This window comes from Colobus angolensis, unplaced genomic scaffold, assembly GCF_000951035.1.
Source record: "Colobus angolensis palliatus isolate OR3802 unplaced genomic scaffold, Cang.pa_1.0 Scaffold7, whole genome shotgun sequence".
In the NCBI taxonomy this organism is placed as follows: domain Eukaryota; kingdom Metazoa; phylum Chordata; class Mammalia; order Primates; family Cercopithecidae; genus Colobus; species Colobus angolensis.
In genome coordinates, this window is record NW_012120709.1 from 9,596,192 (window position 1) to 9,610,709 (window position 14,518).

Consider the following 14,518-nt stretch of genomic DNA (forward strand, 5'->3'; position numbering starts at 1 on the left):
GTGCTCCTGTATTGGGTGCATATATATTTAGGATAGTTAGCTCTTCCTGATGAATTGATCCCTTTACCATTATGTGATGGCCTTCTTTGTCTCTTTTGATCTTTGATGGTTTAAAGTCTGTTTTATCAGAGACTTGGATTGCAACCCCTGCTTTTTTTTGTTCTCCATTTGCTTGGTAGATCTTCCTCCATCCCTTGAGCCTATGTGTGTCTCTGCATGTGAGATGGGTCTCCTGAATACAGCAAACTGATGGGTCTTGACTCTTTATCCAAAAGCTACGTACCCAGTGCAAAGAAACTAAAAATCTTGAAAAAAGGATGGAAGAATGGGTAACTAGAATAATCAATGCAGAGAAGGCCATAAACGAACTGATAGAGATTAAAACCATGACACGAGAGATATGTGACAAATGCATAAGCTTCAGTAACTGACTCGATCAACTGGAAGAAAGAGTATCAATGATTGAATATTAAATGACTGAAATGAAGCGAGAAGAGAAGTCTAGAGAAAAAAAAGGAAAAAGAAATGAACAAAGCCTTCAAGAAATATGGGATTATGTGAAAAGACCAAATCTACGTCTGATTGGTGTGCCCGAAAGTGAGCAGGAAAATGAAACCAAGTTGGAAAATACTCTTCAGGATATCATCCAGGAGAACTTCCCCAACCTAGTAAGGCAGGCCAACATTCAAATTCAGGAAATACAAAGAACGCTACAAAGATACTCCTTGAGAAGAGCAACTCCAAGATGCATAATTGTCAGATTCACCGAAGTTGAAATGAAGGAAAAAAGTGTTAAGGGCAGCCAGAGAGAAAGATCGGGTTACCCACTAAGGGAAGCCCATCACACTAACAGCAGATCTCTCGGCAGAAGCTCTCCAAGCCAGAAGAGAGTGGGGGCCAATATTCAATATTCTTAAAAGAATTTTCAACCCAGAATTTCATATCCAGCCAAACTAAGTTTCATCAAATGCTTAGAGATTTTGTCACCACCAGGCCTGCCCTACAAGAGATCCTGAAGGAAACACTAAACATGGAAAGGAACAATTGGTACCAGCCATAGCAAAAACATGCCAAAATGTAAAGACCATTGATGCTAACAAGAAACTGTATCAACTAACGAGCAAAATAACCAGCTAATATTACAATGACAGGATCAAGTTCACACGTAACAATATTAACCTTAAATGTAAATGGACTAAATGGTCCAATTCAAATTCTCTTTCTTTCTCTCTCTCTCTTTTTTTTTTTTTCAACTTTGTTTCCTATGTGCTTAGGAGCTCAGCCAAGGCAGAAGGTAGATGTAGCAATTTGCAGTTGGTAAATAGTTGAAGACAATTGGACCAGCTAACTGTATAGAAGTTGTTCAGGGAGAGGCTAGTGTAGTTGGCTAATAGTTTTAAGAACAATAGTCATCAAAACTATTTTTTATTAAGCATTCCAGTCCTTTATGATTGTTTTATTTCCATGTCGAGTTTGAGTATGGAATCAGGAATTATACTAGAGATGACAGCTAAACATCTGTGGTTGGTTCTTTTAGTCCAGATGCCTCCCTTTAGGCATGGTTGCTTCAGAGACAGGCATATATGTATATGCAACATAAAGGTTAAATTTGTGATTGATTGTTGTCTCTCTTTTCAAAAGGTATTTCTTCATATGGATGTGTCTTTCGTAGTCCAAATGCATCTGGGTGACCCAATGGCCCGAAGACTGGTAGATCAGTGTTTTTCTGTTAGGAGCAGTTTTGTCTCCTAGAGAATATTTGGCAATGTCAGGAGACATTTTTGGGTGTCACAGCTGGAGTGGAGGGCCACTCTGCTAGAGACATCTTAAAATGGACAGGACAACTACCTACAACAAATAATTTCTCAGCACAAATTGTCAATAGTGCTAAGGTTGAGAGACCTTAAGCTAGTTCCCTAGTTCCAACCCATGAGTCTCTGGACAGGTATATTTTAGTTGGTCTCAGAGTGGCATATTTTCTAGCCAGGAACACTACTTGAAGTGAGCTCATTGTACAGAATATCCAATGCTATCAATTGCCAGAAATTGTACTTGTGGCTAGTTGATGGGTATAGCATTGCATTGGATTTGCTCATCTGTGAGATTATTTGTAGATATCTGTAATTCTCTGTACCTGAAGGATATAGGGACCAAAGACAAGGATTGATTTACAGTTGCCTCAATTACTTCCAAAGCTGCCTCTTGCAAGGGCTGTGATTTAAACCTAGCCACATTTGTGTACAAGATATAGGGGATATGGTAAAATTTCCAGGGATGGAACATGCTGCTTTTTATAGACCAAGAGGGTATTCAGATGTTAGTTATCTTTCTTTCTTTGTATTCAGTGGCTGTAAAGTAAGCAGTTTGGCTATAATGGGCTGTGGGATATCTCCTTGTGAAATCTTTATTTGCTTCTTTGGGTGCCAGAGATTTAGATTTGCTTTTAATTAAGTCCCATTCATCTTGAGTTAGTTGTGCCTGAGTGGTATGCAATACAATGTGAAAAGTTTTCCCACTGGAGACCATTATCAAAATTGTATCTATATAATGGAATGGAATTTGGACCTATGTAGAGTTTCTCATGGTACTTGAATTCATCTAACTCAGTTGATAATATATTTCTGAAGAGTTTGGACCTATAAAGGTGTCCTGCGTGTAATAGCTGAACTGATTTTGGTCGTCTTCCCAAAAGAATATAAAAAATAAATAATCAGTAATAATTAACAATATCCCAGTCTACATACTAACTATCAGTTATGACAGCACTTTTTATAGTCATTGTTATGTCAGGTACTATGGAATCTATGGTGGCCACTGCCTGGTTTAAATTTGAATGGTCATAGTAAACCTTCAAGCAGCATTAGTTTCCAAAATTCAGACAGATGAAATTGTGGAGCACCCCTGCCTGGTGTAAAAATACAGATTCTTTTTCACTTTCTGTCATAATACATTTCTTTCAGCTGTAAATATTGATAGTGTTTGGGTATACCTTATAGGTTGATCTTGCCTGAATCTTTATCTGATTGTTATAGAAGTAACCAAAGATATCACTATGAATGCATCTAAATATATTCATGTATCCAAGCACCCCAAATATTCATTCTATTATACATGTTGACTGAAAAAAACAAACAACAACAACCAAAAAATACCCAAGCCTGATGTTGGTTCAGAAAACAACAATAGCCATGTAAATTGGCACTTTCCCTGGCAAGGATCCAGAGACCAAATCTTGTACCTGTGCCTAATCGTTCTGTCTTTAGTTATCTAAAGTACAACACAGATTTTGTGTTCAGAGGAAAAAAGTAATCAAAATTAACTGCATCACAAGTTAATTCCAATGTAAATTAAGAATTCATACAGTTAAGACTGTGTTGGTCTCTCTAGTTCTACATTTGCTATTTTCTGTAAGAGATGAGACTTACACTGAAGAGTCTTTTTTAGACAATAAAATATTTATTTTTAAATATTTTCAGAAATGTTGTATCAAAGTAGTACACGCATGGGTTATAAAGTCAAATGATACAGAAGTGCAGCAGCATTCTGTTCCTCCCCTCCCATGACTAGTTCTACTCACCAAAGAACACCATTTATTTTTTATTTTAATTTTTTATGTAAATATAAATATGCATAAAGAAAAGAATACCTAAATTTATAGCTACTGAATTTTTACGAATTGAATACACCTGTATAAACACCCAAACCAAGACATAAGAGCTTTATTAGCACTCCAGAAGCCCTCTTATTTAGCACACCTCTGCCCCACAAGGATAACCACATTCCTAACTTATAACAGCATAGAGATGTTTTGCTTTTTTTGTACTTTGAGTAAATGAGAAAGAAAAAAAGTAGCACCTAACTACTCTAGACAGAGATCTGGCCAGATTCTAATAGCTTGGCCTTTGTGTACTCCTGTTGAACATAAATCATTTCACAAAACACCAACATTAGAGAGGTCACTCTCTGACCACAGTCATGTTTGAGCACAAAAAACAGGAATACTTTCCATAACACAAAAATAACCAAACATTCTCTTATCCCAGTTAATATGACTCCTGCTTCTTTACCAATTACAGTTTAGTCCCACTCCATTTCTTTTACCTCCTACATAAAAATTATGATATCAAACCATTGTTTGCTCTTTCTGATCATACCCAATTCCCAGGAAAAGTACATTTTTCTTGAATTATTTATACATCACCTAACCCAAGCCAAAATCCTATTAAGAAGCCTCTATTAATTCCTTTTTACTGACACAGTGCACAATTTCCCATGATGTTCCATCTTTCATTGTAAAGAGCTGGTAAACGTGAGCTATGGCTCTTTAAACACTGGGTTTATTTTGTTTTGCACGTATTGTGTTTTTTTGTGTGTCTGTCGGCTTTGGTTACATTATATTTTTTAGGTGATTGTTTTATCGAAATTATCGCATAGTATATATTTTAAATAATATTCTCATCTTTTCAATGTCTGTTGGCTTTGTAATGGTGTTTCATTTTTCCTGATATTGATAATTTTTATTATCCTTTTCATGGATTAGTCTTGATAGGGATTTATCAATATTACTAATCTTTTCAAAATACCAATTTTCAGTTTTTTTAATTTTAATTTTAGATTCACAGGGGACATATGCAGGTTTGTTTAACAAGGGTATATTGCATGATGCTGTGTTTGGACTTCTATTGATCACATCACCCAGACAGTGGACATAGTACCCAAGAGGAAGTTTTGTAGCCCGTGATCCGCCCTCACTTTTGTAATCTCCACTATCTAATGTTCCCATATTTCCCAAGTCTATGTGTAGCTAACCAACTTTTAATGTTGATTTTCTGTACTGTATTTTAATATTGATGTTGCTCTTTATTGTTTCATTCCTATTACTTTCTCCAGATTTTATTTGGTCTTGTCTAGATTTTTGAAACGGAAAATCAAAATATTGATAGTTTTTTCTTTTTTCTAATATATGCATTTATGTCTATTAATTTTCCTTTAAGCCTTTCTTCATCTTCCTACCCAGGTTTTAGTTTCTTTTTTTGACTCATAAATTACTTAGCATTTTGTTGTTTAATTTTCAGGTGGTTGGAGATTTTCTAGTTACATATTTGTTATTGATATGTAGCTTATCTCCACTTAGTCATAGAACTTATTGTAAAGTATTTTAATTTTTTGAATTCTGTTGAGCCGTCTTTCTGATCTGGCATTTGGTTAATTTTTATAAATGTTTCATGAAACTTGAAAATTGTATGAATTTTGCTCTTCCTTGGTTTAATTTTCTGTACAGGTTAATTAATAGTGTCAAGTTTGTTAATTCTGATGTTCAAATCTATGCCCTAACTTCTTTTTTTCTCTTTGCTTTATCATATATTGAGATAAATATCCTAAAGTTTCTGTGATTTTGAATTTGTCTTTTTGTTCTATCAGTTCTCGTTTTAAATATTTTGAAAGCTTTGTTATTAGATGCATACATTTTTGGAAATGTGTTATCTTTCTATTCAGTTGTCTTATTTATCATTATGAAATGCTCTTTATCTCTAGAAATGTTTCAAGTTTTAGAGTCTGATATTAGAGTGGTTACACTAACTTTTTCGGCTAGTATTTACATGGTATGTACTTTTCCGTTCTCTTTCAACTTTTTTGTTTGTGTTTTTTAAAATATATTTTATTGTGCATATTTAAGGTTTACAGCATTATATTATGGGATACATATAGATCATAAAATGCTTTACTGTAGTAAAGCAAATTAACGTATCTATCAAGTTACACAGCTAGCCCCCGTTTTGTGTTTGAAGAGCAGCTAAACTCTACTCTTTTAGCAAAACATCCGTTTTGTTACCTATAGTCCTGATGTTGTACATTGGATTTTTAGACTTAATCATCCTACATATCTGCTATTTTGTATTCTTTGACTACATCTCCCATCCCCTCCTTCGTTTGCCTGCTACCTACCCCTGGTAAATACTATTTTATTCTCTGTCTGTATATTTGAGATCAAGCAGCAATTTTCTGTCTATGTCTGGCCTACTTTACTTAGTATAATGTTTTCCAGGTTTATACATGTTATGGCAAATGGCAGGATCTACTTCTTTTTTATGACTGAATATTATTCCACTGTGTGTTTGTGGGTGTTTGTGTATACACATCATGTTTTCTTTTCTTTTCCTTCCTGTTTTTTAGAACGCGGTCTGACTTTGTTGCCCAGGAGTGAGTACAGTGATGTGATCACAGCTCACTGTAACCTCGAACTCTTGGGCTCAAATGATCCTCTGGCCTCAGCCTCCTAAGTATGTTGGACTATAGGCACATACCATCATGCCTAGCTAATTAAAAATATTTTTTTTTGCAAAGATGAGTTCTCAGTAAGTTTCCCAGATGGATCTCGAACTTCTGGTCTCAAGTGGTCCTTCCATCTCAACCTCCCAAAATGATGCGATTACAGGCATGAGCAACCATACCTGACCCACATTTTCTTTATCCGATCTGTTGATGGACATTTAGGTTGTTCCCATGTCTTGGCTGCTGTGAATAATGCTGTGAAGAAATGGGAGTGCAGATATCTGTAGGAGGTGATGACTTCACCTTTCGGCGGATACTCAGAAAAAAGATTGCTAGGTCATGTGGTAGTTCTATTTTTAATTTCTTTAGGAACCTTCCTATTGTTTTTCATAATGGCTGCACTGGTCTTCATTCCTACCAACAATTCCCTGTTCTCCATACCTTCACCAACATTTGTTATCTTTTGTCTTTTTTGATAATACCCATCATAACAGGTGTGAGGTGATATCTCATAGTGGTTTTGATTTGCATTTCCTCATGATAAGTGATGTTGAGCATCTTTTCATGTAGCTGTTGTGGAGAAATGTCTATTCAGGTCCTTTGCCTGCTTTTTAATCAGGTTATTCGTCTTTCTGCTATTGAGTTGTATGAGTTTTTTCTTTATACATTTTGGATGTTAACCCCTTATCTGACATATGGTTTATAAATAACTCTTTCCAAGTTTGTAGGTTGCTCTTTCATTTTGTTGATAATGTGTATTTTTCAGTTTACACATGTTGATAATCTTTGTTTTTTTAACCATCATTCTGTTTTCAAATACTGTATCTTAAATACTAGTGCAATAACCGCTTTTAAAATGATGAATTTAGAAGTAAAGATATAATTGAGGATTTCTATTTTTGTCATCTATAATCAGCCATTTCAGATAAATTTGGAATATGAAACATATTAATGTTAAAACCATACTAGATGTAAATAGATATTCCTTGGGTGCTTCAGTATCCCAGGATCTTCTTAGTGAATATTGTTTATCATTGCTTGCATAAGTGCTGATTAATAGAACATTCTGCTAACAGTATCTCAGGTAGCCCAACTTTTACTGTCTTAGACTCTGTTGAAAAGCCTATATTTAGAAGTACTTTAAAATTATATTTTCAAATATGGTGTAGCAAAATACAGAAGATTCAGACCAACTAATTGTGTTACTTTTTTAAAAATAGGACCACGTTATGTGGTACAAATAGGTGACAAAATTATTGACTACAATGAAGAATTCCGCCTCTTTTTGTCAACAAGAAACCCAAATCCTTTTATTCCACCGGATGCAGCTTCCATTGTTACTGAGGTTAACTTTACTACAACAAGAAGTGGATTACGAGGGCAGGTATACACAGATAATAAAAATTTACTGTGGACTCCTTAGGAGCTTTATATACTTACTAGACATTTTGAGTGAAAAGCTGTTTTGTTAGACTACTTAGTATTTAAATTTATGATTTTGAAAATATACTTGTATGTTGGAGTGAAGCATTCTGGCTTATTTCATTTGTCATATGTATTGGACCTATACATTTAATGTTAATGTCAAATTGCTGCTTCTTTTAATATAACTCTAATTTTAAAGTTTATTTCTGTTACATATGGTAGAATTTGAGAGATTGATGGATCATAGAGATTAAGATAATCTGCATTATATTTTTGGTTTGAAAACTGAAATTTAATTGTGAAAAGTGTAGCTAATTGACTTGTTCAGCTAGTTAACAGTCTTTGATTCCTGAGCCAGCATTTTTTTAACCATTAGAACACATGGCATCTTTGAAGTGTATTTATCTTCAGATGGCTCATTACAATTTAGAATTATTACATAAATTTCAAAATGATTTTTCATGTCCATACTTATATGTTTCCTAACTCATTTTTCCTCTTTAAATATATAATGCCAGTTGACTTTTGGAGTATCATTCTATTTTTTACTCATCTAACAATAGTAGATTTTTTCATCTTTTTGATTTATATGATGGCATACATATTTGCTGCAATTTTTACTTGATTGTAATTTTTTACATTGTTCTTTCAAAATATTTCTTTGCATATGTATGACTCATCAAGTATATTTTTACGAACAATATCTTTTGATTGACTTGATACTTCTTTTAAATAAAACAATGTGACAATCACTCAAAACTTGGCAGAATTAATTGACAGAATTGCTCCTTCTATCTAAAAGATCTCCACAGTAGTTGCAAAAAGGAGCTATGTAGGTCTTACTTTAGCAAGAACTAAATGAAGATGTTTTTACAGCAGATTTTGAATTACGTATTTTATACCAATGTTTTTCTCTATTTTAGTATTCAGAGTTAGCAATTTGACAGCATTTTTCAACAGCTTCACAGATAACAGCTTTAACAGATACAATGTACATACCATACAATTTGCTGATTTAAAATGTACAATTCAATGTTTTTTTTTAGTGGAATTGCTGGGTCTTATGCTAACTTTATGTTTGGCAATTTGAGAAACAAACAAATCTTTCCAAAGTGGCCGCATTGTTTACTTTCCCACCAGTAATGTAGGAGGGTTCCTGTTTTTCCATATCCTTGCCTACTCTGGTTGTTATGTATCTTTTTAATTGTAGTCATTCTAGTGGGAGTGAAGTGGTATCTCATTGTGGTTTTGATGACATAGTATTTTATCTTTTTATTTGTTTATTTTATTTTTATTTTTTTGAGACGGAGTCTGGCACTGTTGCCCAGGCTGGAGTGCAATGGCGCGATCTTGGCTCTCTGTAACTTCTGCCTCCCGAGTTTAAGCTATTCTCCTGCCTCAGCCTCCCAAGTAGCTGGGATTACAGGCGCCCACCACCACGCCTGGCTAATTTTTTGTATTTTTAGTAGTAACGGCGTTTCACCATGTTAGCCAGGCTGGTCTGGAACTCCTCACCTCGTGGTTCGCCCACCTCGGCCTCCCAAAATGGTGGGATTACAGGCGTGAGCCACTGTGCCCGGCCCTTTTTATTTGTTAATGTGAATACTTACTATTACAAAAATACTAGCTCTCATAATTTAGTATATTTAATTTAAAACTAAATATTACATATTGATACGTTAAGTAATGCACTTTCTTACAGCTTTTCTACAGTAGTTAATATTTTGCTGATCAGCTTAACTATTTGTTTTGTCACTTTTTCATCAAATGTAATTATTGAAGGTATCTCATATTTAATTAGAAAGAATGAAATGAGATAACATAGTATCATATTTCTAATAGTCCGTGAAACACAAGGCCTGTTTGCAGGAAGTTTTTATTTTGTTGTAAGCCTTATTGCTAGAAGTACCTTGTCTTTTTGTTTTCCCAAGCTTTTAGCTTTAACCATTCAGCATGAGAAACCTGATTTAGAAGGACAGAAAACAAAACTATTACAACAGGAAGAAGATAAGAAAATACAGCTAGCAAAGCTTGAAGAATCTCTTCTAGAGGTAAAAGTCTAGCTATTTAGGTTATTTTTTCATATTACCTTTTTTAATGAATACATATAGTAGGGTTTAGAAAACTAATAGTATCTTCAGATTTTTTTTTCCAAAGGCATATTAGTGTATATCTTACAGTCAAAATTCTAACAATAAAGGGAGTTATCTTTTGGAATACAAGATCTTAATGAGCAATGTTTAAGACAAGCAATTTTTAACTAATTTGTATTGTTTTATTATTTAATTATATGCTCATGATTTCAAGAAGCATTAAAAGCAGGAAATTATGACTAAATCTGTAACTTTAAGTCGTTTTTATTTTTTATTAAATCGACAAAATTAATACCTTTATATGTTTGATAATGATATAGTTTCATAAAATAATTTATTAATTCATTTGATATAAGAAGGCTATAATAAAAATAGAATAAAACTTTAAGAGGGCTATAAAATGTTGAAATTCTTCTAAAATAACGTAAGTTGCCATAAACATCAAATGAATGACAGTTAATATGGGCTTGCTTTAATTGGTTATTTTTATATGTATAATGATGTTCATGTTGTTAACTTTCCCTACAGACACTTGCCACATCTCAAGGCAATATTTTGGAAAATAAGGATTTGATTGAGTCTTTGAATCAGACAAAAGCAAGCAGTGCACTTATTCAAGAGTCACTTAAAGAGTCTTACAAACTCCAAATTTCCCTTGATCAAGTAATTATTTCCTTCTTTGTAATTTTGTATTATGTTTTCTTGAATATTTAGGTTAATATGATAGAAAATGTAGAATCAGGTCCTCAGGGGAAAGATGATGTTAAAAAGAGCTGTTCAAAAACATCAGAACGCTGATTTGATTTGATTCTAATTATTGTAGAGAGGGAATTCAGATGTTGGCACATTGAGGATAAGGACTGTTTGTCAATATACCCTGATGCCTTCTACTGATTTCTGGCATAATGTTAGATCTAAGATAGAGCTGCAATTTTGTACTGAAATTGGAAATGAGTATATTGAAAATGAGTATTACAGAATATCTTTGCTATTCTTAGAACTTTTCTTAAGGCAAATTAAATATACTAATTAAAAGGGTTATAAGCTCTAAGCTATAGTTATTGGCTCTTTTCATGCTTACAATGAACAGTGCTGGGTACTTTATTATCCTAACGTGGACACCTGTTAGAGTTGTCTTCTCTACCTCTAGTTCCATCAGTGTTCTTATTGTCACCAATCCTATACTCAGTTCGAACTTTTCTCCACATCAGAGATAGCCTAATAGTGCTATGCTGTCTTGCGTTACCTTAACTGATTCTCTTTTAAAATGTAAAATTGGATCATCTATTCTCTGATCACAAATATTTACCATTTCATCTTACCCACTTTCCCCTGATACTAGTGCTCTTGGTCCTCATTAAGACCAATCTGTGAACCCCTTCTAGCTCTGTCAACTGACAGGTAGAAAGGTATTTAAAATATATTGCTATAGTCTGAATATTTGTGTGTCCTCATCACCCCCAAAATTCATATGTGGAAATCTAATCCCCAGTGTAATAGTGTTAAGAGGTGGAGGTTTTAGAATATGACAAGGTCATGAGGGCAGAGCGCTCATGAGTGGGATTAGTAACCTTATAAAAGAGGGCCGAGGAAGTTTGTTAGCCCCTTCCGGCATGTGAGAACACAGCAAGAAGCAGTTCTTTCTGTGAACCAGGAAACAGGCTCTCACCAGACACCAAATCTGTTGGCACCTTGATCTTGGACTTCCCAGCTTCCAGAACTGGGCGAAATAAATTTCTGTTATATAAAAGCAGAACCAATTTAGTGTATTTTGTTATAGGTAACCTTAATAGACTAAGACATATGTTGTCTGCAGTTTTATAAAAATGAGGAAGAAAAACTAGATTTTGCTATCTTTTTTAGTTAGAAACCATGATTCATCATCTTCATTTGTTTTATGTGTATAGAAAAGTAAGGTTTTTTTTTTTTACTTGGGTAGATATGTGCATTGTAGTCTTTAGGTGGCAGTAAAGCACTAATTCTAAGGTGTTTCCACCCTATCCCCTACCGATCTCTTGATCCATAGGAACGGGATGCCTATCTCCCCCTGGCTGAGAGTGCCAGCAAGATGTACTTCATTATTTCTGATTTGTCCAAAATTAATAATATGTACCGTTTTAGTTTGGCTGCTTTTCTCCGACTTTTCCAACGAGCTCTACAAAACAAACAGGTAAGCTGTTGGTTACCCTGTACCTGACATTGAATTACAGGGATCACGTTACTAGGGAGAGTACTTAATTTATAATAAAAATTATTAAGCAAACTTTCATAGAATTATGTTCCAAAAGACCACATGTAACACTTTTAAGCTATATAAAGAAATTAGTTACTTAATTTCTTTTTATATTGTTAACAAGGTGTCCCAATGTGACAGTTTTTTTAATGAAAACAGTTTATGTTCTGAGTATAAATGAATAAGTAATTGATAATCATTTAAAAAACCCAGTGATTCTGAAAGGTATAAAAATAAGAATTATCCTCATAATATCATTACCTGGGGAAAACAGCATTTAACATTTTATTATATGTCCTTGTTGTTTAAGGCCGTAACTTTCCAGATAATGGGGATACAAGTGTCCACTGCTTTATCAAACATGTATTCTAATGGAGAGAAGGATATATTAAAGGGTAACAAATTGTTTTAACTAAAAGATACAATACTGTGCTTTTAAAAGTGTATTAGTGTATTATGGACAACTTTCCTATCAGTGAATATAAACTTAATGTTTTTAAGAGATGGTGAGGCTATACCATACTTTATTTAACCACCTCCTATATATGCACATTGTTCTAATTATTTCTGTTGAGTATCGTATTAATCCCAAACTTGGCCAGTTAAAACCATTTTCTTATGCTTATTGATTCTGTTGGAAATTTAGTCAGGACTCAGCAGGGATGACTTTGTTTGTTTCACAATGTCTAGGACCTCAGCTGGGAGGACTTGAGAGTTGAGGGGCTAAGGCAGATGCTTTACTTGCCCGTCTGGTGCTGTGGGTGGGAGGACTTGGTGACAGGACTGCCAACTGCAGCACCTCTGCAGGAGGCTTGGCTTTTTACCAGCACTGAGTAGATGGCTGGACTTCTTATTTTTTAGCTCAGGGCACTAACTGTGTATTTCAGTGAATAAGGCTGAAACTGAGTAGCCTTTTAAAACGCAGCCTTAGGTCTGTGTCATTTCTGCTGTATTGTATTGGCTGAAGCAGTCACAAATCTAAGTAGAGGACAAAACTTTCTTTCTGTTTAGGAAATCTACTGGATCTTGTAGGTACAGTACTGTGTCTTATTATAGAGTGACTTTTAGGAAATCCAAGTCTCAATTTCACATGTGATCTTTGTTAACATATAGTGAAACGAATACAAGTATTTGCTATCTAAAGTAATGATTAGTTGTCTTGGTTAGAACATACTACTACAAGGCTAGAAGCCTAGGATTAATGCATCTGAGTTCCAGTTCATAATGCTTTCTTTAAACCAACTTCACACATTTCTCTGCTGATCCTGGATGTATTTTTCTGAGCCATTAAAATTGTTTTACTAGGTTTTTTTCTTGGTAGTAATTTATAAATCATAAGGAAGCAAGCAAATTTAGTCTAATTGTTAGACCAGAATTGATCTTTGCAAGACATGTATTCTCCAAATGCTCTCTGAGATGTAAAACTTACATCACACTAAGGGAAAAGGACAGGTTGAACAACCTTCCCTTCCTGCATTTCTATACCAAACAATTTTTCTTTAATCAAAGGAAATAGACACTAATAACATGTTTTTCAATTATTACAGTCTTGCAAAATAGAATTATTATATCAGATCAAAAACTAAAATTGTATGTGAGTTTTTACAGCATCAATTTCAAAGTTATTGAACTATCATCCTTATTCATCCTGCAGCCCATGATTTAAGATCATTGAGGTTCCCATATTGAGAATGAGAAAATTCTTTATAAGGTATTCTTGTCATATTGTTTTAGGGTTGGATTGATAATTATAATACAAATAATTAAAATGGCCTTAACCTAGATTGATGTAGATAGTATTTTTAATGCCAATAGGAATCAAAGTGATATGGTAAAATTCAACTTATGTTGCATTATTGGGAATTGATTGTAATTTTCATTTGTTGAAAGCTTTAACTCTATACATTAAAGAAAGGTATGTCTTTTTTTATATTATATTAATGTTCAAGTTTAAAGCACTTGTTTAGTCCCTTGAATTTGATGGTAAAAGATACTTATTTCAGAATCAGCTTTGAATCTGGAGGAACAATTTATAGAAGTACTTTTTAAATGTTTATAAATTTCCTAATGAATTTCTAATTGTAATCTACAGGATTCTGAAAATACAGAACAGAGAATCCAGTCACTTATCAGCTCATTAAAACATATGGTATATGAATATATATGTCATTGTCTATTTAAGGTAAGAAGCATCATATTTTTCAAATATAAAATGCTACTTGTTCTGTGATTTAACATAATATTTATAGTTATAGTATAACTCTTTCCCTACTGGAAAGGTATTAAAAATGGTATTTCTCATATTTTTCCAGAAAATTTAACTGGAATGTCTTATAGCATTCTTGGTTGTAGTGGGAAAAAAAGTGACAAATGAAGAGGGGAGAGCAAACACTGGGTTAGCTGACTTAGTTCTAAACATTCCAGTGGTCACCAAAAGAGATAATGACAGTGGATTATGTAGCTCATTATATAGCTAGACTTTCTCATCCTCAGC

General features: G+C 33.8%; 1 protein-coding gene across 1 annotated transcript in view; it reads left to right on the top strand.

Annotated features, from left to right (window-relative positions):
• DYNC2H1 (dynein, cytoplasmic 2, heavy chain 1) overlaps positions 1-14,518 on the top strand; it is a 377,952-nt gene that overhangs the window by 144,100 nt on the left and 219,334 nt on the right. Inside the window, exons 66-70 of the mRNA XM_011927022.1 lie at positions 7,494-7,657; positions 9,630-9,749; positions 10,320-10,454; positions 11,818-11,961; positions 14,117-14,206. Of these exons, the coding sequence (XP_011782412.1) occupies positions 7,494-7,657; positions 9,630-9,749; positions 10,320-10,454; positions 11,818-11,961; positions 14,117-14,206 (653 nt within the window). The remainder of the gene's footprint in view (positions 1-7,493; positions 7,658-9,629; positions 9,750-10,319; positions 10,455-11,817; positions 11,962-14,116; positions 14,207-14,518) is intronic.